Raw genomic sequence first — 27,260 nt, 5'->3', positions numbered from 1 at the left:
CTTGACTCCAAAATCTCCCGCAACTGGCTCTTTTATCTTGTTGATTGGCTTAGTTATAATTCTGAGGACCGTTCCTAGAAGCCAACTGAGCATCTAGCTCATTCCCCTCTTAAACTCCATGATTTTCACACTTGTTATCCTCATAAGCTTGGTCCTCATTCCTTTGCTTCTACTTCCTCTCCCTCAGTTAATCCTTGCACTCGCTCCACTTGTCCTTGAGGGGGGGTATTATCAAAAAGCCCCCTTCTTGTCACTAGATTCCTTGGCATTACCAATTTCCTAAGTCATTATTCTAACCATTATTTTAGCCATTACCTAATGGCTTCCTTTGAGATTGATTCATATTCTTTGGGTGGTCCATGTGGTTCGGGCAACATGAATCATTAATTTAAAGCTCAAAACCAATGGTCTTCATTCTTTCATTTGCATTATAAAGGCTTAATAATTGCTGTAAAAATTTATCCACAATCAACACCAATCTTGGGGCTAGTTTTCCTTTGACTTTTTCTCATTTTTTCTTGTCAATTTCCCTTTGTTTTTCTTGATTTTGCAGTTGGTTCTTGACAATGACCATATAAGTAAGAGATTCATATCGTTCAACCTTTTTAATATATAACTCAATACAAAAATTAATAAGAAAATCCATACTTTCAGGAGAATAGAAAAAACTTTTCAACAGCAATGGTAAGGTCAAAACTCTCATTGGCACTTATATCAGGAAAAATGGACTTAACCCAAAATTGACAAAAGTGATTAAACTTTTGGAATAGAGGAATACTCAATACTAGAAACAATCAAAGATTCCACCCACAAAAAAAAAAAAAAGATTTTTTGTTCCATGCACATACTCAATATCCATATCTCAATTTAATATTAAACTAAGAATGAGAATTATAAGAATCACAAATGATCAAGTGCGAGAAGAAGGAAATGTTACAAATGAAGAAGCAACAAAAAAAAAACATGAGGAGGTAACTCAAGTCAGGACATAAGAAAATATTAGGAAAGAACATAATGTAATGAAAAAGGATTAGATGATAGATTGAAGGATTGACACTTATTTTGTGAAATCTCTAACTTGTCCTTAAAATTATCTTTAAGGTAATCAAATTCCTCATCAATATCAAAAACTTAGTCAAGCTTATACATATTGTTTTCCCATGAACATGATCTTTAAACATTCTCCAAAAACCATATTATTTCATCTATACTTCAATCAATATCATGATCACACATTATATCAATAGAAGATGGTAGGACACCAAGAACAAAAGAAGCCATATAATCACATCCCATGAAAGTTGGAGATGGCAATACATTAGGAATTAAAATATGTAACAAATATGGTTTTTACTTTTTACCTTATGATAATTTATCATAAGATAACCATAGAGTAGAACCTTAACTATTAGACATATGGGCTAAAAGCAATGGAGTAGTTTCAAGGCTTTGGACCATTAAACAAAGGGACAAATCCAAATTCTCCAGCATATAACTAATGAACAAAAGAATCAAAGCACAGAGAAACTCTTGAAAAAGGAGAAAAAGGACAAGAGCAATGTGATATTAGAATAGTTCTAAAACATGTAACATCCCAATGCTAAGAAGCATGTAAAATAGAGCTAAACAAAGCCAAACAAAGTTTAACACTATTTTAGTATATTGATAGCCTAACGTGAGTAAATGAGCACTCTATTAACTAGCATGGTATAGAGTTTAGTCTTAAACACAAGCTTAATACAAAATAAAGATAGACATGACTAATAAGGAGCTATTCAATGTCTTAAATTAGTTAATCAAGCCCAACCTACCTATTATTCCTATTAAAAAATTAAAATCCCAACCCCCCCCCCCCCCCCCCCCCCTCCCCTTCTTGTTTGAATGCATACTTTGGGCTTTCACCCTAGTGTAAAGTTTGGAAAATTGAAAATTCGTAAAAATTTATTATATATGGAATTATGTTAAATTGTGAATCTATACACAAGAACAACACTATCAAGTTAAGGACAATTTCTACATTCCATAAATATATTTAACTAAATGACTGTTTAAGATTTCTTTTCTTAATGCCCTCATGTGTTGACCAATTTCTCAACTAACTTAAGCAAAAACTAATACAGGATCTTGTAATAACAATCTCCTAATATCATGGCAATATGAGGAGAATATCCAAAAGGATTCGTTAATAAATAACTTTCAATACCCATAATTATAGTCACCACCACACCAACACTAAAAGTTTGATTTGAAGAGAACACAACAATAATGATATATTATCTATAGCCTTGGATGAGACACTTCTTGATTGATGACGACATGGCATGGTGGAAGAAGAGAATGCAACAGAGATTGAAAAAGGAAGAACATATTTGATACCTACAATTCTAGATATAGAGAAATCCAAACTCAAATTTAGATATGAAAGAGAATGAAAGAATAAGAACAAAAACAAGATCCCAAACACTAAGCAAATCTTATATCTTTTTCCTCTTCACCTAGATTCATAACGTCAGGGCTAACCAATAGTGAATGCCATGGATTCCCTTCTTAGGGAATATTGCTTTCAAATGCTTTCACCACTTGATAGATCACTAAAGGGTGAAGACCCTATAGGTCAACCTCCAATGTTCAAAAAACCATCTAGTGGTATGTTGTAAGTTAATATTTCTTGGGCATGGTATTTGGATGTAGTAAAGAATCCCTGTCCTCATCCAGGATTTGTAAGAAAGATTCTGAATTGTGAACTCCTCTCGTGTTGCTAGTCCACTGGCTTTGGGCCAACTTCCACTCTAAGGCCATGTATCAGTAGTGCCACCTTGAGATTTTGCTATTGTAGCTCTTCCCAACATGCTCTTCTAAGTTTGCCTCTCATACCTTCAAGAACCATCCTCTTACCTTAGGAAAGAATTCCCACTTGCTATGTAACACCTTCAAAATCCAAAACAGAATCTTAACTATCAAAATTAACACAATTTGTTGGACTGCCAGTTTTCTAATTCACATGGCATAACAAAATTGATCCACATGTCCAACTTCGCTCCTCTCTTCTTCTTTCTCTTGCTTTGGCTGCTCTTGAGCTCATATCTTCTATGTTGCTACGGTGGATTTTTGCCACCTCCATACTTCGTCAGAGGAGCATTTAATCTCATGATTCTCCCATAAATTTGAAAAGTTCCTAGAATCTGCCACATGGCTGAGTTTTGCCCACCTCAACTACCACGTCAATCTGTTTCTTATAGGCTTAATCACTCTTTGAGAAACACAATTGACAACAGGTACCACATGGCATTGCCCCAAGTGCCACAGATTTAGCCACACGGTGATTCAATGTACAGGGTTTATAGTCTTTTCCACCAATGAGGTACCTGCTAAGGCAAATGAGGAATAGTTGGACACAGAGGGATTCTTTGATTATTGCTAGAGAATGTTGTACAACACATCTCCATTGGGCTCCTGCATGGATGAATCTTGATTTTTCCACCGCTAGCAGCCCTCCAAAGAGAAAGGAAAAAAGCACACACCAAGTCACACTACTCAATCTACACCAACGACAGCTTTTGGTGACATAATTGATGAAATGTGGCTTTTTTCCTTATGATAATTATATCATTAGGAACTTAATTTCTTATTTTATTATGAGTGCCAGGATTTCTCTTCTTCTCATAATATTTTCCCAATTAGCAAATTTGACCATTCAAGATGATGTAAATTGGGATGCTATTTCACTTTACAATTTCATTACTAAAAATGATATTAATAAAATTGGAAAATTCTTAGTAGAGCTCATGGACACAAAAATAGAAGAAACACATAAATACTATAGTGCATTTACTTGGACTGATTATCTTTACTTATCAGATAAAGTTATTGAAGTTACCATCTGGATTTATAGTAAAAGGCCTAGTGGCATGTGTAATTTAGCTCGAATAGGAACAGGAGGAGGAGCATCAGGGGAAGAAATTATTGGAAAACTTAATGAGCTTTTATTTGATGTGTTAAGAGAAGCTCGAGTAGGAAACTATGGTTTTATGATTGCTACTTTAAATTATGTGGGCATCAAATATAAACTACTAAATGCTAGAAAATATGGATCTAAGAATACTAACAATTTTATCATGGTGAAAACTAAAAATTCTATAAATACAGCTGTTAATAACTGTTGGATTTACAGATCTTCACTTGTGAGTGGTGAAAAACATGATTTTGGATCTTATCTACTGAATTCTAATACTTTAATTTCTCCAAATGGAGAATATGAATTAAATCTAAAGCAAAATTGTAATCTAGTTATAACTTGGAAAAGAGTACATGTTTTATGGGAAAATGGGACTTCTAACAAAGGTATTGACTGTTGGTTGCTTTTAGAGACTGGAAAATTAACTATAAAGGATTTTCGAGATATAGAAATATGGTTTATAAATTTTAATTGTCCAACATGTAAATCAACAACACTTTCTGTGGACGATGATGGATTTGTATACATAATTAGTTCAAACGACAATAAAATATTAAGGCGTTTTCCTTGAGAATTTGGGGCAAATGTGGCAATTTTAGGGTTCCTCCTCCTTTCTCTTTCCAAGCATTGCGTCCCTTGAGCGGAGGAGAGGCTGATCCGTCACAATCGCGCTCCGGGAAACACGATCGACAACGGGCGCCACGTGGCGCCCTCGTTGCCCCAGGTATGGCGCCACAGATTTAGCCGCGCAGTGATTCTAGGGGCACCACTCTCCCGCAAGGTACAGGGTTTATGGTCTTCCCACCGATGAGGCACTCGCCAAGGTGAAATGAGGGAGAATGCTATGGACGAGGAGCGGAAATAGTTGGACAGAGGGATTCTTCGATTTTTGCTAGAGGGTCATGGAAGAAATACAAATGTTCTACAACACATCTCCGTCGGGCTCCGACACGGACGATTCTCGATTTTCCACCGCCAGCAGCCCTCCAAAGAGAAAGCAAAAAGTACGCACCAAGTCGCGCTACTCGATCTACAACCTTAACCCGTTGCCGCCACCTCCATCGGAGCTGGACCAAATTCCAGATGCTCGTAAGTCTCGGAAAAGAGCTCCTTTGATCTTTGTTCTTCTTCATTTCGTTTCGCTCATACTTCTTTTCTTTCCAAAAGAGCTGCTTGTTCTTAGCATTGTCTTCTTCTCGCTTATGCCTTTTTTTTTTTCGGTGTTCTTACCATTGTTTTCTTCTTGCAGTGATACCACCCAGTCATGCTGGACGAAAACGCACATTCCCACATGTCGAAGGGAATTTTCCATCCTACGTAAACATTCCTGGTAAGCTGCGTGATCTGTTCTTATATCCATATCTAAGTTGTGGTGTTCTTGATTTCTAGTTCCTGTCACGCTTGGAGCACGGAATGTCTTGGAGTCACTACTTGGTAAAGCATCAAGTATGATGCCCCAGTTGCGTGGGATGGACGACGACATTGTCGTGAGTTTCAAGCGCAGAGACACAACTTCTCGCTCAAACGCCGACTCCGGCATACAGCTCGCCAAAGAGTTCCACATCAGTCTCTCGAGAACAGTCCCGATTAGAGTCCACCAGATTGACACGCTCATCCCCCTGCTGAGACACAAGTTTGAAAGCCAGAAACGGTGAGTTAGCTTTGTTTTCTCGCGGTTTCTCCTCGCTGACATTGCACGTTTAGCTAGGTTCTGGATCGAGTTTGGGAGATGGGAGGTTTACTTGAACGATGATCGATCGAGAACGTTTCTCGGATTGGAAGTTGTGTCTGGAGGATTATCCGACGTAAGGTGTCCTCGTTTGGTTTCGTTTCTCTTGACAGTTTCATTTGCTTTGTGGTTGTAGATTCGCAGGCAAATAGCGCTGGTTACTGAGGCTTACAAGCTCCACGGCCTCCCACCATTCTACGATGTAAGCCTTTGCGTTTCCTTCTTCGTTTGGTTTTGAGGATTTCTTCTCCGTTTTTCTTTCCTTTGGCAGACTCCTCGGCCTCACATATCACTAGCGTGGGCATTAGGCGACGTGTCCAGTGACGCTCAGCGCGTTGCCGACGAGCTAAACGAGCTCTGTGGCAACAGCATGGACTATGGCACCGGCATCGTCAACGTTTTGTGGTCCTTCCTGTTTGGGAGGGTGGATTGCAAAGTCGGGCAGCAGCTGTATCCGATTTGGGTCGCATCAACAGCCTCGCACACATGAGCCCAAGCAAGAAAAAAAAAACAGGAAAAAAATCCATCCAGGATTCACGAAGAACAATCGAAGAACACGAAGAACACACAACGAAGAACACAAACGTTGGTGTGAGAGAAGAGAAAAGAGAGAAGAGCGGGCTTGGTGGGAATCGAACCGGCGACACGTTTTCATCTTTTCTTTTTATCCAGGCAGGCGATGAATAGATAAATCCTCCCAATTTTTTTTGACTCCAGAAAAAAAAAAGTTAATTTTTTTCTTCTTTCTTTCTTTCTATCTTGTTCCACATTTGGTGGTGTGTTCTTTCCTCCTTTTTGTTGCTGCTAGGTATCGGCGTGGCGAAGAGGAGCAAGAATGTGGCGGCGGCGGCGCTGGGTGGCGGCGGTGCCGGTGCGATCGAGCGGCGAGGAGCTGGCGGTGCGGGACTCTCCCATCGCCATCGCTATCTAGGTAAGAAGGAAAGCAATCTCTCTTGGAATTGGAGCATGGGATTGGCTTGGTCAAGCGCGCATTCTTCTCTCTCCCGGGGAATTAGGGCTCGTGAGAGACCGTAGAGGGAGATCTTCCAGAAATCCCAGCTCCTTTTCCTTCTTTGCGCTGATTTCTCTCGGAATTTCGTGTCAGGGGAGCGTCGATTGTCCATCCCTCCATCCAGCGATCCGCGGAGGGAGGAGGAGAACGATTGTAGCGCAGCGCCATGGCGGATTACCCAGGCACGCCGGAGAGCAGCCCACACTCGGACAACGAATCCGGTGGGGGGAATTACTCCTCGGTGAAAGAGCAGGAGCGATTCCTCCCCATCGCCAACGTGAGCCGGATCATGAAGAAGGTCCTGCCCGGCAATGCCAAAATCTCCAAGGACGCCAAGGAGACCGTCCAGGAGTGCGTGTCCGAGTTTATCAGCTTCATCACCGGCGAGGCCTCGGACAAATGCAAGCGCGAGAAGCGCAAGACCATCAATGGCGATGATCTCCTCTGGGCGATGGGGACGCTGGGATTCGAGGATTACATCGATCCACTCAAGCTCTATCTTCAGAGGTACCGAGAGACTGAGGGAGAGAAGGCCAACGTGAAGCAGCAAGGTGGCGGTGGTGGCGCTGGTGGTGGTGGTGGTGGTGGTGGTGATTTCCAGCAGTTTCAGAATCAAAATGGTGGTGGTGGGATGATGGGGATGGGATCGCTGATCCAGCAGCAGCAGCAATCACAAGGCTATGCGCCTGGAGGATCGTCGTCCAGGTATGGTGGGAGTAGCCAGCAATCTTACTGGATGCAAGGCGGGAGTAGTGCTGCGGGGCAGCCACGATGAAGAAGAAGAGCGAATCAAAGAGGAAATGAAAGAAAACAAAGGGGAAGGAGAGGGACTTGAGGAAGAAGAGAAAGGAAGGTGAGAAAGGAAGAGTTTTAGCATAAAATTTGCTTGTTCTTCCGGGCATGCAGGGGCTATGCCATCTCTTCTTTGTAATGAAAAGACAGAAGTAAACATTTCTTATGCATAGGAAAATAAGTATTATTTGGATTTTGGTAAGTATATTAAATTAGTTAAATTATACAATAAATTAATAAGATTTTGTAAATAAAAAATTCTAATTAAAATTATCTATGTTAAAACGTTTATTACTTGTTTTAATAATCATTATTCCACATGTAATTATAAAATATAAATATCTAGAATTTCTTTTATACTTTAGGTTATCTTAATAACTATTAAATAAAATCTAATCAATAAATTTTTTTTAATAAAATTACTTTTATAGTGGCAATTATTAATTTTTACTTTTAAGCTAATATATATTATTTACACCATTTGATAGAATAAGTGAGTACTTATTCTTGGCAAATAACAATGATTTGTACGTAAGTAAAATACAAATAAATACTAAAATTTAAATTTATTCTCCATATAATATTCATTTATATATACCTATAAATTTCATTAAGGATGGATTAAGTTTTCTTTTTCAACTGGAAATAATTTATAAAAAAGACTGCAAATTTCTAGAATCCACAATAAAATTAGGTATAGTTTTTTTCTTAGTGAAACTTTATTGTAATAGAACTATACAAATTATCAATGTGATATCTAAATATAGAAATATTTAATAAAAGGTTCCTATTTGCCCTAATCAGAAATGGAAAGTTGTAATGTCCAAAACCAGAATATTATGGCTAAAATTACTTTCATTTAAGTCTGGTTTATAAATAACAATTATAGAAAGTATGTATATTTCCATTTAAAAATATAAAAACTTAATGAGAAAACTAGTAATCCTTAAAATGATTATGGCTTCAACAATAGCTTTAAATTGAAAACCTTATCACTCTTTGGTCCCTTTAGTCTTTAATTTTGAATATATACATTCTTTGCCACTTTTGCTTGTTCAACTTAACACTATACTCAATAAAGGGCTGTGAGAATTGAAAACATTATTTATCCCATTGTGCCAAATTTGAATATCTATACACTAACTTAAATATCACAATCCCAAAGGAAGTAGAGTTATGTTGCTCTTTATCTTTTATTTTGACTTTTATATTGAAAAATAAAAATATTTTTATTAATGAGAAAAAAATGAAGAGGTTATAATTAAAATAGAGTTTAAAAAAGTAGTGGAGAGGAGGGTGAAAAGAGCAAAATTGTTATGAAGAGTTATGAAAACTAAAAGAGCGCTGCTTTAGTGTTTCTTTCTGTTTCTTTTTGTGGACATTGGCACTGGCAAAAGTAGAGGGATATGAGATACGAGATAGTTCTCTAAACATGAAAATTGGTTAGCATAACAAACAAAACATGAATCTTGGTTTAATACTTCAGCATTGTAGTCTCATGCCTCCAACTGGGCAATACAAGACTTCAAAAACATGTATTATATCACATATGCTGTGTGATCGGCAGCAATAATAGAGAGCAATGGAGAATTTCCAAAATTTCTCTCATGATCTTAATCAGTGAAGAAAAATGATATCAATTAGCACGACTATCAACAAGAGTATGGACGTGGTGGTGTTGCTTTCTATTCTCTCAAGACAAATTGATGAAAATAACTGGACATCACAACCTCACATGCATTGCTATTGGAATCCAAGAGAGTTTGGTATGCCATGGGGAGATGGATTTCGCCACCAATTGTGCTGTGAGGATTGGATGGGTATGCCAAGATGCCTTCTTTCTTGCTGCCTAGGGTTGGGGGATTGTGAGAAGCAGGGACGTATTAGCTGTGTTGTTATTGTCCCGAAGTGTATCTAGCGGTAAGGCTAGATACACTTGCAAATTTTCCTTTTCATTTTTGTGGAAGTTGGAATGAAATACATTACTTTGCCTTATCGATTATCATAACATTGTTGCATTCAATATTAATGTTATTTATAACTATGATAGAGATTCTTGGAGTTCTTCCAGTTCGTGCTTCTTCATCTTCTTATTCTTCTTCTTTTGCTGCTGCTGCTGTGAGCTATCCTCCTCTTGCTCCTCCTTTTCTTTAGCCTCTTCATCGTCATCGTCTTGATCATTGCTCCTCCTCTTGCCACTGCTAGCTTTGCTGCTAGAGATGGAGCTGAGTTGCTTTCTCCTGGGCTGCGCCTCGATGAGCATGGACACCACGTCTCGCATCGTTGGCCTGTCGCGAGGGGCCCTGCTTGTGCACAGCATCGCCACTCTGAGCACCAGCAGCATCTCCTCACGGACGCTCTCACAGCAGCCAATGCTCCAGTCGAGAACTTCCACCAGCCGCCCCTTTCGCAGCTTGGAGTGGACCCAGTCGACGATGTTGCTGCCTTCTCCAAACTCTGGCTCGATTGGCCGCTTGCCAGTGAGGAGCTCCAGCAGCACCACGCCGTAGCTGTATATGTCACCTTTCTCTCTCACTTTCATCGTGTACGCGTACTCTGGAATCACAAAAACCCAAAGTTTTCGACTTTTAGATCGAGTGAAACGAACAAAGTTGCAACCAACGACCAAAACATGCACGTAAAACAAAGAAAAGCCTGGAACGTAAGCACAAGGAAGAAAAAAGCCTGTAAGAAACCAACAGGACAAGCGGCCAAACAGCAAGACCTCTCAAGCAAACATATCCTATCGCAAAGAGTGCACATAGATTATTACAAGGCCGAAAAAAAAGGCCTGGTACAAACCAACAGGAAAGCAGAACCAACACTTTCAAGCAATGAATGACCGATATCTATCACGGAAGAAAAGAAAAAATAAAGAGAAAAGATACAAGCGTGAATGAATAAATAGACGAACGAGTAGCAGAGCGATAGAAAAACCAAAAAAGAAAAGAAGAAGGAAACAAGCGAGAGCTACTCAAGCATTTGTTTTCATCTAAGCAGATCTAAAAACTGTCTGGAGGAATGAGCAAACAAACAAGCTAGGAATGAGCAAACAAACAAACCAAGGAACGAGTAGCTCATACCTGGAGCGATGTAACCATACGAGCCAGCAACAACGGACATGGATTCTCGCGCCTCGATCAGCTTTGCAAGACCAAAGTCCGCAACTCTGGCGTCCATGTTGTGATCCAGGAGAATGTTGCTCGACTTGACATCCCTGTGAATTATGACGTGAGGGAAGCAGTCGTGGTGCAAGTAAGCCAGCCCCTGCGCCACTCCCATTGCGATGTTGTACCTCGCAACCCAGTCCGCCAAGAGGCTGGAAGAGTTCTTCTGTCCGTGGAGAAGATCACTCAAGCTTCCATTCGGCATGTACTCGTAGAGCAGCATGTCGGTGTGGTGATTGGAGCAGTATCCCAGCAGCCGGACGATGTTCCTGTGCCTTATCCCCCCCAGAACTTTCACCTCGGACAGGAACCCCTGGTCGGTGTAGTAGCTCTCTTTGTTGTTGCAAAGCTGCTTGAGCGCCACCACCTCGCCGCTCGCCATCTCGGCCTTGTACACCACCCCCATCCCGCCTTTGCCGATGATGTTCTTGTCACGGATGCACTCGAGAAGCTCCTCCACCGTGAAGCCCAGCCGCTGGAAGGCCGTCATCTTCCACGGCCACTCGCAGGAACCGGCCGAGTCTCGGACGCAATGCTTGCTCCGGTATCCACACGGGAAGTTCCATCCGTAGCGCTTGTGGAGATACCTCACTCCGACCAAGAGTATGACGAATGACAGCACGAAGAAGATCGTCATGAGCCACTGTCCCGTTCTTCTCGACGAGGTACCAGCTGAATTGGAGGAGCTCCCTCTTGAGCCGCAGGGTGGAAGAATTCCTCCACACAGCCCGAGGTTCCCGGCAAAGACACTCTGGTTCGCAGACGAGAATAGTCCGGACGTCGGGAGCTGTCCGGACAAACTATTGTATGAGACGTTGAAGTCCTCCAAGCTCCGGGACTGCGAAAACTGTGCTGGGATTCTCCCTTGGAGAGAGTTCCACGACAGGTCCAAGACGGAGAGCACCGGGAGCAAAGCTAGAGCCACCGGGATTTGTCCGCTCAGCGTGTTCTTCCGGAGGTTGAGCGTGACCAACTTAGAGCAGTAGACGATCTCGGGTGGTATCGGCCCCTGGAGCTTGTTCTCGGACAGGTCCAGCACCAGCATTCTCGTTGCATTGGCTACAGACGGGGTGAGCTCCCCGGAGAGCGCGTTCCCGGCTGCATGGAGCTCTTGCAGCTGCGGTATGCTCCACACTCGGGGCGGTATACTGCCTTCCAGCCTGTTGCTGGAGATGTCGATGAAAGCCAGGCGTGGAGCGGCCGAGATATCTTCCGGAATGCTTCCGTTGAGCCAGTTTTTGGAGAGTTCCAGCCGCGTGAGATTCGGCATAGCCCCGAATGCCGCTGGTATCGGGCCCGAGAGATGGTTGTCGTGGAACCGAGCTCGAAAGAGCCACTTACAGTTAGTCATGTCGGGGATGGTACCGGTGAGAGAATTGGAGAAGAGCTCCAGCTTGATCAAAGAGCCACCTTTGCAGATCCCGCGAGGGATCTCCCCCGATATAAGATTGGACGAGACGTCGATCCAGCTCAAGCTCCTCGTGTGGCCGAGTCGAGGAGGAATCGTCCCGGTGATGAGATTATTCCACACGGATAGAGTCTCCAGATTTTCTAGCTCTCCCAGCTGCTCGGGAATGGAACCGTTTAAGTTGTTCATCATGAGATGGAGGAGAGTGAGCCTGCCCAGCCTCGAGAAGCTTTCCGGAATTGGCCCGCTGAGTTGATTGTCCGAGATATCCAGTGACATAAGTCCGCTCATGTTGCCAATCTCTGGAGGTAGAATCCCGGAGAGCCTGTTCTTGTAGAGAAAAACGGTGTGGCACTGGACCAAGTTTCCCATCTCTGCTGGTATACTTCCGGAGAGGCCTGTCAGCGACATATCCAGGTACTCGAGCTGGACGAGCTTCCCAAACTCTCTTGGAATTCCTCCGCTGTAATTGTTGTAGCCAAGTTCCAAGTGGTTCAACTCTACCAAGTTCCCCAACTCTGCCGGTATCTCTCCAGTGAGCAAGTTCCCAGAGAGCTTGAGCGTCTTGAGCTTGGTCAGATTCCCATACTCCGGAGGGATGCTCCCAGAGAAATAGCTTCCAGCCAAGTCGAGCAGCTCCAAGTCGACCAGACGAGCCATCTGCGACGGCAGCGGTCCCGTGAAGTTGTTGTCATGAGCCGAGAAGAACGTCAAGAGATGTAAATTGGCAATCGCATTGGTGAGACGACCGGTGAATTGATTCTCACTGATGTCCAGGGTGTCGAGATTCGTGAGGCTTGTCATCGCCAGCGGAAGATCGCCGCTGAGGGAGTTGTCGCTGAGGTTGAGCACTGAAAGCGAGCTGAGCAGACCAATGTTTTCATTGACTCTACCTGTCAGGTTCATGGAGGCGAGATTCAAGCTGGATATCTGGTGCTCGTCGTCGCAAGTCACACCCGTCCAGCTGCATGGCGTTGTCGTAGAACCTTTCCAGTCCGATAGATATCCCAGCCCATCCACGATGTCCAGTTTCAATGCCAGGAGATTGACAGCATCCTGAGAGGCTTGAGAAGAGGAAAGTTGAGCCTGTTGGAGGAGAAGGAGAGCCAAAACCACCAGCGTAGCTGCTGAAGTCCGGAGCATTCCCTGCTCTGTCTTCCGTTTTTCCGGTGTAATGCTCGTCGAGTTCGTATTCGTCCCCATGCCCTGTCTCGAATTCCGGCCTTCTAGACTTCTACCTCTTCCGTGTATAGAGCTCCTTCTTAGCTTAGCTAAAAGGTACCTCCTCCAGTGCCACCACCACTTGACTTGTTGAGAAGCCTTGTTTCCACTACGAGCCCAGCAGCATCAAAACCTTTGTCCTCGTCTGATATACCCTCGAGTCCTGGTTTTCCCTGTGAGTAGAGTCGTCGTCCTCTTGTAAGTCTGGGAAACTCCAAGTTGTTTGTTTACAGTGTACATTCGCTGGAACCTGGTTAAGCTCTAAGGACTTGTACAACGTAGTATAAGTAGCAGTAGGCAAGCGCTCGCTCCCTTCCTGATTCACTGAAAAGATAAAATGGATCAGAGCCTTGTACGTATTGCTGCTGCCAACTAGACAGTACACGCAGAGACGCACTAGTATGAAAGAATCGTATCAGCAAAGCATTCGACTACGATTTCTACTACTACTTCCTTCTACTACTACTGCTACTACTACTAGTAGCTCTACAAGATGCACAGAATTATGCAGAGTGCGCCCCCATACTGTACCAGAGGAGCTACGCAAAGTGACGACGCAAAAGACCGAAAAAGTAAACTAAAGGAAAGAAACAGCACTCACAGAGAAAGCCGCCTGTACAGCTTTAGCTAAAACGAGAAAAGATGGAACAATCACACGCAAAGCCCCGACAGTAACTACGAGAAAGAATCCCACCACAGCTTACGAAAATGGGTAATGCAAGTACCAACAATCAAGCCAAGTTGAGAAGCGAAAGGAGCAAAGATACTTAGAGCAGCATACACACACCTGGTGAGCCTGATTGATGTCAAAATGGTATGAAGATGAAGCGGCACCTTCTCTGTCCAGCTCGCGAGGTTGTAATTGCCGAAGCCAGGCTTTTTGGATGGATTTTTCCCCCTCTTTGTTTTGATATCATCGCATCGCTCGCAGCATATTTGTATGGTAGTTGGTTTGCTGCCGCTACTGCTCGCGTCTGTGCATTTGCAAGGACTCCTCAGCTCTGCACCAGATGTTGGGTCTGTCCTACGACGCATACATATGGAAGATGCCAAGTCCTATCCTTGCCAGAGATATGTACACATATATAGAAGAGACCCACGAAAGCAAGCAACGAAAGAAGGAAAGAAGAATCAGAGCACCACCAGCACCAAAAGAACAAGACCAGGCTCCACAGCACGCTTAGCAACAACACCAACGAGAAGAGAGGAAAAAAAAAAAAAGGAAAAAGAGAGATTCATACTTAAGAGAATCAGGCAGAGCTCCACCAACACGAAAAAAACAAAGATAAAAGCATGCAAGGGGGCGAAAAAACAATTGGGAGAAAACTTGGAGAACCGAGGAGGTGGGGTGGGAAAACAAGGAATCCCGTAGCAAATCTATGGCCTTTCTATTTCGCTCCACACTGGAGGCCTGGCGCTGGGGAAAGAAGAGGTGGACTTGACTCGATTTGAATGCGAATCAGATATGTACCACCAAATGGAGCCGTATGAATCGCACACAGCCATTGGCCAACAAGATGCCAAGAAGAGACGAACGAGGCGCTTACCAGTGCGAGTACTAGATTAATGCGAGCGCCAGAGAGAGCCAGGGCGCCGCTGCTGCGCTCGCTGTTCGCCGATCTTACGTCTTGTCCCCACACGCGATTAGGGTTCTTGAGCAACAAAAACCCCAGCAATTTAAACGGCTGCTTTTCCCGCCAGTTTTTCAAACCTAGCCTCTGAGACAAACTTAATTATTCTAGCTATTACCAATGATAATTTAGTAAGTAAAAAGAAATTATCCAGACAGAGAAAAGAGAAAGTACGCTAGGCTAGGACTTTCCTCTTTATACGCCGTGGATACGTTTGCTATACTGTCACTGGGCTCCATTCCAAAAGCTGAAGCGCGTCAAATATGTTAAGAAGCGATTGAAATCTAATGCAGCTTTTTTAATTATTAACATCAATATCAAAACTGTTTATATATTCTTATTAATAATAGATTAAACTAGAAACCATATCAAATACGTGTTTGCGCACGCCTGGCAATCAAAACTGATGATAGAACCTCATAGACGCATCCAAATCTTTCTTTGATCAGCAACCATAGGTATGAGTACTTCCATTCTTTCCTCTAGTTGCATGGAATTCTTCCATTCTTCTTGAGCGTGCTGTGTCTTTATAGCGTGTGGGTTCCAGTCCGATCCTTCTTTTTGCGTAGATTACCAATATCTCGCCAACTTTTGATTTGCTTGCATGGTGACCTCAAACACCACTGCCTAAAAGCAAAGAGGGTCGCTCGCTAGTGCTTTGATACTTAAATCCGACCTTCTTTTTTTTCCCAGCTTTAAGGGCTTTGTCCGTGAGATGCTCCATTCCCTCCTGCTAGAGAAAGAATCACTTCGTCAAGAAACGAAAAGATTCCCCCGGCTCCATGCTCGAGAAATTTCGGGTACCACTATCCAGCTTTTTATCATTGCTTTCAACGTTTGATTACTCCACCAAGTACCTACGTAAGGATGAGAGGAAGAATATTAAAACAATGGCGCTTGTATTCAACTCCACTCAAGATCTTGGTGCTCGATTCAAACAAAGCAAGCAAGCAAAAGTTTATTCACGGAGACATGGATCATTGTCAAGGGAGCCATTAAAAAACTCAAGTGGAAACACACCTGGTGACCCGAAAGGAGATTTCTTATGGCTTGACTGGTCCAAGAACTTGGAGAATCGATGAGACCTTTGCGATTTCATATTCGTCATCGAGAACTTGTTGATGGGACTGAGAAAAATAAAAAGGAAGAGAAAAGAATTCCTCACGGATGATAAGTACCTCACTCTCTTTGTCAAAAGCTTTGATTCTTTCTTCTCTTGACTTGACCGCAATCTTTCTCTGGATCAAACTTTGCAATCCAGCCAAGGTAGTGTTGTGGATTCCTAGTAAAAAAAAACGATCATCTCGTCACAGACCAAAGGATAAATGGATGTGAAACAAACCAGCTTTCCAGCCGCAGTCGCCACTTTTTATCGTTATGACATTTGGCTTCCCTGACTCGAAACATAAGCTGGACAAAGCGTCAAATGTTATTCCAAGAGCGAACAAAGAAATATCATCTGCTAGAAAAGGAATGGTCACCTTGACTCCCACGTAGAAAGAGAGAAATAATTCCGGGACAAAGCGCGGTCTCGCTTGAGATGACCAAAAAGGAAAAAAAAAACAGTAAACCAGCAAGCAAAACTAAAAAACAGAGAGATAGAATAAGAGCACGTTTTGTTTCAGAAAGAGAGTCGCTTTGGATCCCGCTGAGCCAACAACGAGAACCGATAAGGCCATCAGTGAAAGTGATTCACACTTCTTTTGCAGACTTTGTATCTGCAAAGTGTGTCAAACTATGAGCAAGAACCTGTTTGAAGCCAACAAGCTTGCTTCATCAAAGCCTTCTGGCAACCAGAGTAGACACGACCTGTCCTGTCGTGTTTACAAGTTAGCAAGCTTGGGTAGGAACGCAAGAGTCTGGCTCTCACTTACCATTCCAAGTCGTGACGCAATGCGAAAGATCATCCACACGTTAACATGTTTCTATTGAGAGCAGCCGAAAGATCTACAACCAACAGCCACTCGTGATAGCTTTACATCGAAAGTGATAAAAGTTCATGCCTGACGAGCTGAAACTGGCAGCAGTTGTTCACGCAACACACACCAATGCCGTCACTTAACGCATCAGAAGCTAGAAAGTAGGCTACACATACCAGGGCCCAGAATCGATGCATCAAATTCAACACCTGTGAAAAAAGAAATTTTTGTCAAGGACTTAAAGAACTAAATCGAAAGCAAACTCACAAGTCCATTGATTGACAGGCTGTGAAGAACTTGCTGCTGCATTTGCTTGCATGAAAGTTAGAAGTAACTGAACAGCTTGCGTTGGTTGATAATCTGACTGAAATACGAACGAAAAAAATGTAAAAGGCATACATTCCAGATGGTTCCCGTCGAGAATACAGAGGGGTGAAACATTTTTCGTCTTGGCTCGAAAGTTTATCCCGAACCAAGCGTTGTCTAGATAAAGGATAAAGCGAAATAGTCACCGTTTTTTATCTTTATAAGCTTCGGCCTCCCTCACTCGAAACATAAGCTGCACAATGCATGAAGAATAAGAGCAAAGGAAGAAAAAACGTTCCAATCCTCACCTTGGCACCCACGTAGAAAGAGAAGAAAATCCCGAGACAAAGCCAAGCGTCTGCAAAACAGTCTCGTTAAAACCATTCCAAAAACAGGAAAATAGAGAGAGCATACTCTGCTTCACAAAGAGCTTACTAATCAGCTCTTTAAATCCCGCCGGGCCAACGACGAATCCGATGAGGTTTGCCATCTGCCAGTCTCAGCACTAGTAAGAACTATGAATCTAAAGTGATTCATACCATCAAGCCGGTTATGTTGAGGGCACTGGCAATGGCACAGCCTTCAGTGAATAACGCTGGCGAATTCTTTTGCAGTTTTTGCATCTAAAAAACTCGTGTCACGCTAAAACGGAAATAAAAACAAGATACCTGTTTCAAGCGAAGAGAAAGCTTCATCAAGCCTTCTGGCAACCAGAGTAAACACGTCATCCAGGCCCAAGAGAGAAGTTTCCTGTAGCATCGACAAGTTAGCAAGCGTTAATGAGGATAAAGTTCGGTTGTTACTTACCATTCTAAGTCGTGCCACAATGCAACAAACGTGAAGATAATCCATACGTTGAGAAGTTTCCATCTAGAGCCGCCAAGAGGAATGTAAATATATCTTCAACAAAAAAAAAAGAAGTTTAAGAGGATGTATTGAAAGGGAAAGCACGACAAATTTCACACCTTACGAGCCAGCGATTGTAAGATGCATGCCAGCTCTTCCAAAACCCCTCTAGGTCATAGCAGTTGTTCACACAGCGTAGCATGTTTTCGGGTGACTCTACACCGCACATCTATCAAAGAGCTTAAAAACACATCACAAGCGAGAAAGTACGGCATACCAGGGCCCAGAATCGGAAGAACCTCCAGATCAAAAGAAACTTTAGCCACATGAAGTTGAGCACCTGCAAAAAGAACGAAAGTTACTCAACAAGGTACAAAAACTGCTCGCACTTACTCCATAGCCAACGATAAAGATTTGCACGGGTGACAGCTTTGGCCAAACCCTGCTCGTAGCAAATGCGTTATAGTAAAAATAGTGTGTCATAAGTTCCATAAGTAGCAGGCAAGCAAGCCACCTGATACCGTAGGCACCAGCCTGCTTGTAGCCTATCCGCGGATTCTCAATCTGCATTAGAGATCTTTAAACATCAAAACTCAAAGGGCGAAAAGAACTTGCCTGTGAAGAAAACGAGTTGAAGCTAACAACCGGGCCAGCGATGTAGAGCGGTGCATAGAACAAATAGCTGAAGTACGCTGTCAAGCCATAGGCATTTTCCGGTAAGACTTTCTCCTAAAGTTACAGTAAGTAGTGCTGGCTCAAAAGCTGCATCAAAAATATTACCTGACGCGAGAGGTTGCACGGGTTACCAGTTTGGCACTCACTGCAAGTAGCGTTGTGCTTCTAAAAAGTTTTACAACATGAGAAGAGGAAACCCAAACAAGGAGCAAACAAACCTCCCAATTAATAGCCGACGGTCGACAACAACGAGTCCAATGGTAATCTAGGCCAAAGCTCACCATTCGTAGCATAACTAAAATGGAGAATTTAGAGAAAAAAAAAAAAAAAGGGGAAAAATGAAACTCTTGTCATACCAAAATTGAAACTGATATGCCACCGCATTGCACCCCGATGTTTGTCAAGCCTTGCAAAAGCCTCTCTATACAAGAAATGATAAATTCAAGTAAAGGAAAAACGAGCACTAGCATACCCAAGAGACGTAAAGGAGTAGCCCTCGTAGACTCTATTTAGTATGAGAAATGCCAAGTTGTAGCTCCAAAGAAGAATCGGAAAGAAGGACCTTCCACCTGCAATCTAGCACAAACGAGATCACAACCTTTGAGAAAAAAAGATCGAACAAAAAGAGCAATAAACGACCTTTGTGAGAGCGAAGTTTCCAGCCGCTATAGCAACTATAAATACAATACTGGCATTCGAAAGCTCATAAGAAAAGAGAGACAAAGAGAAGGAACCAAAAAACTCACCAGCATTCGTGCATGTATGCCAGAAAGATGGTCGAAACTACAAGCCAATAGCGCGACATTCCTTTGCCTCCAAACCTCAAACCATGCGTAAGGATCAAGCTTAAAACCGTGAAACCTCCCAGGACGATCGTCAGGGCTGGGAGATTTGCTCGAAAATTCCGCCATTGCGCATCAGAGAGATCCTATAGCAACAAAATTTCAGCAAGAACACCGCAAAAAGGGGAAAGATTCTGGATTACCACATTGCGCTCCAAAATCCAGCCCCTTCTCAATCCCCGCAGCCCCCAAGCCTCCTTCCCTGCCCTCGCATTTCCCGAAATCTGTGAGCTTGGATCGATCGCGTTCATCGCATACCTGAGGAGAGATCGATCGAGCGCCAGACGAACAGCGCATAGAAGACGAGCGCGTAGGCGTAGAGAAACCCCATCCCTAGGGTTTTGAGTGAAAATGGCGCTTCTTTAACTTTACATATAGCAAAGATTGTATATGACCATATATGACCATTGACCAAAGCTATTGACCACCATTGTCGGAGCGGATCTTCTGTTTAAGCGTGGTGGCGCCTAGGCCGTTGGATGCTCCTGGATAGCCGGCAGTTAGACACAGTTGTCCGCGATATTTTCGCGGGATATTCGCGGTACGGGCTTTATCTGGTTGTCAATTGCGTGCAAAGACATCTAACTGCCACCGTTAACAGGGAGCCATCGGACGGCTGTCTCGCAGCCGCGTCTGGTCGCCTGTCGGGTTGGTAATTTAACTGTTTTCCTATCCAGGTGTCCCGCCTAACACCACTCGCAAGAAAGAAGTCGTGGGTTCGATCCTCGCCCGCTACAAATTTGTGTGTGTGGAGCTTTCTAGTCATGTCAACTTCCAAGATCAGCATCGAATCGCCTTTGTTTTGCACTCTTCTAGGGCGTTCCCCCTTCCCTTTACTTTCATTGTGATTTGGACCGGGGCGAGCATTCAATCCTTGGTCCCTTGATCTTGGCTGGGACAAGCTGGATCGTTGATATTTCTCGCGCCGTGATTGACGACCATATTCACATCGCCGTAATTATAGGAGGAGATTGGAAGGATCATCTCATCTCATCCCAGAAGATAGAGCGCCACGAAAGAAATCGCGAAGCTAAAGAGCGTTGGGATATCGATATGATAGTTGGACGTCATCAAGATGCCTGTGAGATTTGGACAAAGAACTTCTCCCCCTCTTGGTTTCTCATCACGAAAGTGACACGCCCTTGTATAAAAGATAAAAAAGAAGACATTTTAAAGGCACCGAAACTTCCCATCATCCTTCCCGCCCGGCCCCCACTTTTTTCGGTTTTCTGTTTTGTCAACTGGCTCCCCAACCGACACTCGCTTAAATGCGGGGGTTTAAACTAACAGGAAGAACCCTAGCCTTGTAAAAAAGAAAGGTGGCGAGCTTTGGACGTGTGAGCTGACCAATTTAACAATGGCTCGAATGTCCCCTTTGCCCCTCACATTAGAATGGGGCCTCCACCACCAAGTTTCATTTCATGCCTCTTGTGTGTTTGGGCTAAGAAATAATCAGTCAATGTCTAGATTTTTTAAGCCAAGCGATTCGATTCTTAAATCACGCGGACGCGGACGTGCGAGCTTTTTCCAAAACAAACAAGCAAGGTTTACCCTGTTAACAAAGTAGAAGGTTAAACTAACTTGCCGGTAGAAAAATATATAGAAAAACTAACGGACCCCAGCTGTTGATTAGCTGGAGAAGTCACACACATTTACTGCCTGGGTGTATTTTCAATCACTGGACACAAACACGCCACGCCACCATGCAGTGTTGTTATCCTGTATGCATGGCATTCCTCATCCATGGCCGGGATGACATGACGTCATGCCTGCTGACATCATATGCAAAGCAATCATGGGCAATGGGCCATGCCCATGCCCTGTTGCAAGCATATCCCATGGGAACATTTCATCGGTTTTAAGCTTTTGAAAAAAAATTTTGCGCTTGTCTGAAAGTTTATAGCTTATTTCATGCCGTCTTGGTCGTTGGAGGTAATCAATCAATCAATCAACTTTGAGGTGGAAGGCTTGCATCACTTCAATTCGATTCAATTCATCAACACAACTTCCTCTTTTTCGCTTTATTTTCTCTCTTTTTCCTTTCCTCTTTTTTTTTTTCTGTTGCTGTTGTAGCATTGTTGTATCGATCCATCCGTCCGTCCTTCAATTATGGCGGCCGGACGAGGGGGATCGCATCGAACGGACAGATGGGCAGACGTCACGCGCCTTATGCGCGAAATCTTACCTCATCCCACACACAAAGGAATGGGCCGACGAGCACGTCACCGCCACCCACCAACTGCCCGCCCGCCCGCCCGCCACCATCTTTTTCTGATACTGCCACTGGATTTCATTCCATCCCTTGGCAGCTACGACGCTACCTCTATAACTTTCTTTGGCTACTCCACAGCCCTGCTACGCGGAGAGAGGAGCAAGAAATATGGAAAAGGTTTGTGGTCCAGTCCACCAGTCCACTGTTCCTGGACGAGCAGCGGCGTCAAGGCCAGTCAAGTCAAGTCAGCGCCAGCTTGGATCCACGCGGAGGAAGCTTCCGCGAAATGCTAGGGTTTGAGGCTTGCGCTTGCTTTTTCCATGCCTCTCTGGCCCACCCAACCAACCATTGATTCCGCGATCTGGGCGGATCTGCAAGGATAAAACGTGAATGTGATGTTTGGCGACAAAATGGGCATGCGCTCTTTTAGGGTTTTTAGAAAGGAAGAAAAGGTGGTGGTGGAACCCTATAACACGCCAAAGATTTGTTTCAACATACGAGGAGAGATGGTGGCCGACACAAACGAAAAATTTTTCCTGGTCGAGTAAAGTTGTTGCAAGTAACAACCTCCAAGACCATAACAAAGCTACAAAAATCTCCCCCACGTAAGTTAGTGAGTCTAACACTGCATTGTATGTATTGGCCTCTATTTTTTCTCCTCTTACTCTCTCTCTTTGTCTCGGTTTGGTGTCCATTTTTGTCCAGATCGATCCCGCGATCGATCGTTTTCCTACACACGTAAGTTGATGCTTACCGGGATCTGTTCCTCCCGTGGATGGAATGGGCTGCTGGGAAGCGTTTCTTTAAGCGCTCGCCCAGCCCTTTTCTCCGCTTTCCTCGATAATTCGCGGAGACAAACACCAGACAAGTGTGCACCTGGTCGAAAAACAAGAATTCGAGAGAGATGGAGCGACTGGGTTTGGATCTGGCAGATCAGATCGGGAGACAAAATAAAATTTTTAAAACCGCGCGAAAGGTGGTTTTAAAAATCTAGGGCCCATACATCCAGAGCCAGCCAGGAGTTCCAGAGTTCCAAGTTACCCAAGTTCCATGGGACGTTTGCTGCCGTACGCATGTCCCATTCCGCCGTACACGGACTGGCCGATAAATCATTTCTACTGGTTTTTTAATCCCCAAAGGCGAAGTAGTTGGGGCAGGTCCACGGTCAGTGGCGCGGTCAACGCATTTCTGGCATGTGGAAAGCGATAAAAAGAAAAAAAAAAAAAAAGCGAAACCACCCACCTCTAACGGCCAGGCTGTCTCCCAGATCCAACGGCCCACGTGCCGCTAGCTCTCCACATCTGGAGCGTCCGTTGGCCGGACGCGTGGCGCATTTAACTTTTTATTCACGTGAACTGCCGCACAGGCTGGCAATTTAGACACGTGGGCGGCCGCATTTCTAGCTGGACCGGCCCCAGTTGTGCCCGTTAAAACCGGCGCCCGGTTTTAAAAACCGTTTTAGCACGTTAAATCGCTAACCGGCTTGCCGTTAAATCTGTTGCTTTTTAGGGCTGCTTTTAAGTTTTAACCATTTGTGGGTTGTGTCTGATACTGCCGGACACAGCGCGAGCACCGGGCAAAATTTTTCTCTTCTCTCGTTGGAGTTTGCAAATTAGGGCGCCATGCAAATGCCCGATCGCCATTGCACGTGTTACCACCTTATTTTATATGCTTTGTATGGCTTGAGTTTGGATCCCAAGGTCGCAGGGGCATTTTGTTTTGTTTCCTCGCTTGCATTGCAAGCTAGAGCCAGCTTGGTGTCTTACCACTTGATTGACCTAACACCACTAGCGAAGAACTGACCGGTGAAACAAAGAAAAAAGATTCCCTTTGATCCCCTCGCTCGCTCGCTCGCTCGCTAATCACGAGCCTGTCTTACTGGATCCCAGTAAAGAGCGGCGATATGATTGCTGGCTTGTAGCGCAACTTGCACGTAAACTAAAGCCGGGGTCACGAAATTAATCTCACGATTTTGTATAGTTTGTACATTGGAACATGGTTTGGCTTTCGAAGTGGGGGAAAGCTTTAGGGAATTATAAAAGAATTCTGGGCGATTAAAGATGGATTGCATCATTCCTAGGGAGCAGAGTAGCTAAAGGCGATACAGTTTTTTTGCCTTCTAGATTGATATTTTGACCGGGTCTGGTCAGGTCCCTCTAAGCGATGCGAGAGCGAAAAAGCAAAGCCCTTGAAATGATCTAAATGAATGAGGGGCAGGAATCTTTTGGCTTGGTTGGGCAAAAGCTGGGTACGTAGGCACATATCTTAAGGCGCGAGTGGTATAAATATAAGATTGATTCGTTTATACACTACTGGTCTATCATGTATGTGTACAGCCACAGTACAGACAGATGCCACGATCCCGGTGGTGGTAAATTTTTGATGCTCTTTTACTGAATACTACTTCTGGAGAAGAGTGTGGAGTTTGAAGGATTCCTTATGATAATGAGGTGATGGAGTGTGTGTTGTGAAAGAGAATAGGGTTTTCTTCCCATTCGATGCATCCATGTCTCTGTCAAACATGGCTGGAGTAGCTTTAACCGAGAAATTATAAACAAATATACTTTTGCCCTAACTGGGCAAATTGGGATTGGCCGTGGGGTCTTGCTTTGCCAGGGGTATCTTGGGCATTGTTTTTTGCGAGGCTTTGTTTTGGCACTAGGTCTGGTGGTGGTGGTGGTGGTGGTGGTTTTTGTCACTCACAGGAGGAAAGAGGAAAGGGGAGGCCCCAGCGCGAAAGGAAAAGGAGGCGGCCCTACATTTGGTTCCCTTGTCACCCATCTCCAACATGTTGATGGCGTGGGAGGATGTCTCCGGAAGCTAGGCTCATGATTGGCAAACAAAAGCAAGAAGAAGCCCATCTCTGGGTGGCACAGCGGTTATTTGTATTGTTCCGTTGTTACAAAAAAGGGAGAAAAAGAGAAATAGAAGGTTAATAGTAAAAATCTCAAAGACCAAGTTCCCGGCGGCCGGGAAATTTTGCTGGCGCCCCCGACCGGCCGACCGGCCGATCCAGGTTGCATTGGCTGCAGCCGGCTCGGCCGGCGGCCAGGCGACAAGTTCGCCGGCCGGGAAAATTGGGGCGTTAACCCCTGGCCGGTCTTATCCGTTTGGTGGGCCGAGCCGTACAGGGGAGTGGCCATGGGCCACAAGCGGGCGATTCCTCTCCAGCCTCTGCGCGACACGTCAACACGTAGGCCTCTGGCGGCTGCGTACGGCCGCGTGCGCCGAGTCAGCAGTACTGTGTATGCGTATGCAAATGGAGGCCGCGTGACGTCATGGTTGCTGATGCCATGGGGGACCATGGCATGTATGGCATGATGTGGAGTGGTGGTTAGAGTTTGCGTTATGGTTATTATGGCCATGGCCATTGGCCGTTGTGGCCATATGTAGGGGCGAGAGAGAGAGGGTGTGTGTGTGTGCCTTGAGCTTCACTCTTTTTGTTCTTGAGTTTAGGGTTTTTGGGCAGCGCTACTCTTCTCTCATCTCATCTCTCGATCCAAGCGACGATTCCAGCTCGATCGGATCGATTCGATCAATGGCGCCATTGTTCTGGGCAAGAATCCTGGGATTCTTGGCGCGCATCGGCTGAATCGAGCGGTATTTCGGGGGAGTTTTGCGTAGATGCGAGCGATGTGCACGATGGCGCTTGGCAAGAGCGGTGGTGGGAGTGGCGGAGCGTCGGCGGAGGAGCTGGACAGGATCAAGGGGCCGTGGAGCCCCGAGGAGGACGCGGCGCTCCAGAAGCTGGTGGACAAGTATGGCGCGAGGAATTGGTCGCTCATCAGCAAGGGGATTGCTGGGCGATCGGGCAAATCGTGCCGGCTGCGGTGGTGCAACCAGCTGAGCCCCCAGGTGGAGCACCGCCCCTTCACCGCCGCCGAGGACGCCACCATCATCAAGGCGCATTCGCAGCACGGGAACAAGTGGGCGACCATCGCGCGCCTCTTGCCCGGAAGAACAGACAACGCGATCAAGAACCACTGGAACTCCACTCTCCGGCGGCGCTGCTGTGCCAGCGGCGGTGGTAGCGGCGGCGAGAAGAGCCACGCTGCCGCCATCATCGAGCACGAGAACGCCAATCATCGCCAGCACCACCAGATCCACCAGTTCGTCAAGAACAGCGACGAGGAGGAGATCTCGAGCTTCAAGCGCAGCAGCAATGACATGTCCAACGACGACGAGGATGGCAGCAATTGGGAGGTGGATTCGCGGAGCTTGAAAAGGATGAATTTTGGGGACGCGCTGTCGCCCAAGAACACGACCACGAGCACCACCACCACCGCCACCACCGCCACCGCCGCCACCACCACCACCACCGCCGCCGCCGCCGCCAATGGGATCTTCAAGCCCCTGCCCCGCGCGTCCGCGTTTGCCAGCTACAATCCATGCGAGGAATCCAGCTCCAACACCGGTGGCGCGGCGGATCCACTCACATCGCTCAGCCTTTCTCTCCCGGGGCAAATCCCAGCGGCGACCATGGAATCGAGCAAGCCGGGAGCTCCAGCTCCTCCTCCGCCGCCGCCGCCGCCAAGCACTCCTCCTCCTTCCTCCTTCCAGAATGCCGCCCCGGCGTTCGTGCCCAGCGGCTACGTCCGGGCCGAGGACGCGGTGGAATTGATGAGCGCCGCGATCCGGGCGGCGGTGGCGCAAGCGCTCGCGCCGATCTTCCAGCCCCGGCAAGGGCGATTGGATGGAAGATTGGATGGAGGAGCTCCTTCTCCTCCTCCTGGCAATGGTGGCAACAATGGGCTCTTGGGGATGATGAAGGACATGGTAGCCAAGGAGGTCCAGCGCTACATGGCGGAAGCTGCCGCCGCCGCTAGCGGTGGCGGGGCTGGATCGCCGCTGGCGGCGGGAGTAGCGGCGGCGGCGGCCTCCTCGCCGCCGCTCTCGTCTTGCTCCTCCGGATCGTCGCCCACCGCGGTGGCGGCGGCGCTGGCGGCCGGGAAATTTGGATTGTTTGATCCGCGAGCATCGCAGCTCCAGCGCCATCACCAGCAGCACGATTTCTTTGGCGGTGGATCGATCCACCCGCATCAACACCACCACCATCTCCAGCACCTCGCGTTCGTTCCAACGCGGCACTGAGCCTCTCTCTCTCTCTCGCGCGCGCGCCCGCGAGCATGATCCATGGCTGGGCTTTGGTGGTTTTGATTTGATTCATCACAATTCCTAGCAACACTCTTCTTCTTCTCCTCTGGATCGATCGATCGATCGAGAGAGAGGGCCAAGAACGAAACAGGGAGCGATCGACCGATCCAAAGAACACAATGTAAAGGATGAGCAAGGAAAGAATCACTGTGGTTTTTTTTTTCTCTCTTTATTTTCCAAAGCAATGTAGTGTACTTACAGTGCCGCTGGTACCTACTTTTGAAAGAACAGAAACAGGGGAGATCCAAGAACGCGTGTGCTGTGATTTTAGGGTTCTTGGGCAGCTCTTTCGATCGATCGACGTTTGGGTTTCACGATTTCGGTGCTGGCAAGGAATCGGTGGTGGAGATTTTCGTGGTGTCATGCATTTCGCGCGAGGAAATCGCGATGA

General features: G+C 45.4%; 5 protein-coding genes and 1 long non-coding RNA gene across 8 annotated transcripts; 3 read left to right on the top strand and 3 right to left on the bottom strand.

The window, feature by feature from the left end:
* The first annotated feature begins 4,559 nt into the window (after positions 1-4,559).
* Positions 4,560-6,392, top strand: LOC9645453 (U6 snRNA phosphodiesterase). 2 transcript variants are annotated; one of them, XM_002975733.2, is made up of 7 exons: positions 4,560-4,679; positions 4,743-5,044; positions 5,205-5,285; positions 5,345-5,606; positions 5,664-5,760; positions 5,821-5,886; positions 5,956-6,392. In XM_002975733.2, exons 2-7 carry the CDS (start codon positions 4,858-4,860, stop codon positions 6,172-6,174), a joined length of 912 nt encoding a protein of 303 aa, XP_002975779.1. In that variant the 5' UTR covers positions 4,560-4,679; positions 4,743-4,857; the 3' UTR covers positions 6,175-6,392. The 2 variants fall into 2 exon arrangements, with proteins under 2 accessions (XP_002975779.1, XP_024536367.1); XM_024680599.1 differs by having other exon boundaries at positions 4,560-5,044.
* A 78-nt stretch (positions 6,393-6,470) lies between these two features.
* Positions 6,471-7,658, top strand: LOC9630427 (nuclear transcription factor Y subunit B-1). Its single transcript, XM_002975732.2, has 2 exons — positions 6,471-6,615; positions 6,790-7,658. The coding sequence occupies exon 2, from the start codon at positions 6,863-6,865 to the stop codon at positions 7,469-7,471; it is 609 nt and encodes a 202-aa protein (XP_002975778.1). The 5' UTR covers positions 6,471-6,615; positions 6,790-6,862; the 3' UTR covers positions 7,472-7,658.
* A 1,797-nt stretch (positions 7,659-9,455) lies between these two features.
* LOC9630426 (MDIS1-interacting receptor like kinase 1) lies at positions 9,456-14,915 on the bottom strand. Of its 2 annotated transcripts, XM_024680645.1 has the most exons (5): positions 14,832-14,915; positions 14,072-14,258; positions 12,957-13,608; positions 10,572-12,914; positions 9,456-10,044 (listed from the first exon to the last, which is right to left on the bottom strand). In XM_024680645.1, exons 3-5 carry the CDS (start codon positions 13,264-13,266, stop codon positions 9,530-9,532), a joined length of 3,168 nt encoding a protein of 1,055 aa, XP_024536413.1. In that variant the 5' UTR covers positions 13,267-13,608; positions 14,072-14,258; positions 14,832-14,915; the 3' UTR covers positions 9,456-9,529. The 2 variants fall into 2 exon arrangements, with proteins under 2 accessions (XP_024536413.1, XP_002975602.2); XM_002975556.2 differs by lacking the exon at positions 14,832-14,915 and having other exon boundaries at positions 10,572-13,608; positions 14,070-14,081.
* Positions 14,916-15,481: 566 nt separating this feature from the next.
* On the bottom strand, positions 15,482-16,103 carry LOC112348331. The gene is made up of 2 exons (XR_002993012.1): positions 15,936-16,103; positions 15,482-15,772 (listed from the first exon to the last, which is right to left on the bottom strand). It is a non-coding gene; the product is annotated as an uncharacterized LOC112348331 (long non-coding RNA).
* Positions 16,104-17,208: 1,105 nt separating this feature from the next.
* On the bottom strand, positions 17,209-19,869 carry LOC9645452 (putative membrane-bound O-acyltransferase C24H6.01c). The gene is made up of 18 exons (XM_024680658.1): positions 19,762-19,869; positions 19,647-19,705; positions 19,408-19,589; positions 19,301-19,349; positions 19,134-19,237; positions 19,018-19,082; positions 18,880-18,956; positions 18,767-18,826; positions 18,602-18,715; positions 18,380-18,550; positions 18,264-18,326; positions 18,106-18,215; positions 17,948-18,040; positions 17,809-17,890; positions 17,680-17,763; positions 17,555-17,630; positions 17,449-17,498; positions 17,209-17,393 (listed from the first exon to the last, which is right to left on the bottom strand). The coding sequence occupies exons 1-18, from the start codon at positions 19,832-19,834 to the stop codon at positions 17,343-17,345; spliced, it is 1,563 nt and encodes a 520-aa protein (XP_024536426.1). The 5' UTR covers positions 19,835-19,869; the 3' UTR covers positions 17,209-17,342.
* Positions 19,870-25,143: 5,274 nt separating this feature from the next.
* Positions 25,144-27,094, top strand: LOC112348302 (transcription factor MYB44-like). Its single transcript, XM_024680565.1, has one exon. The coding sequence runs from the start codon at positions 25,340-25,342 to the stop codon at positions 26,804-26,806; it is 1,467 nt and encodes a 488-aa protein (XP_024536333.1). The 5' UTR covers positions 25,144-25,339; the 3' UTR covers positions 26,807-27,094.
* The last annotated feature ends 166 nt before the right edge of the window (positions 27,095-27,260 follow it).

Source organism: Selaginella moellendorffii, unplaced genomic scaffold (assembly GCF_000143415.4).
Source record: "Selaginella moellendorffii unplaced genomic scaffold, v1.0 SELMOscaffold_28, whole genome shotgun sequence".
Lineage (NCBI taxonomy): Eukaryota > Viridiplantae > Streptophyta > Lycopodiopsida > Selaginellales > Selaginellaceae > Selaginella > Selaginella moellendorffii.
Note: the sequence above shows the minus strand (reverse complement) of the source record. Positions and strands in the feature narration are given on the sequence as shown.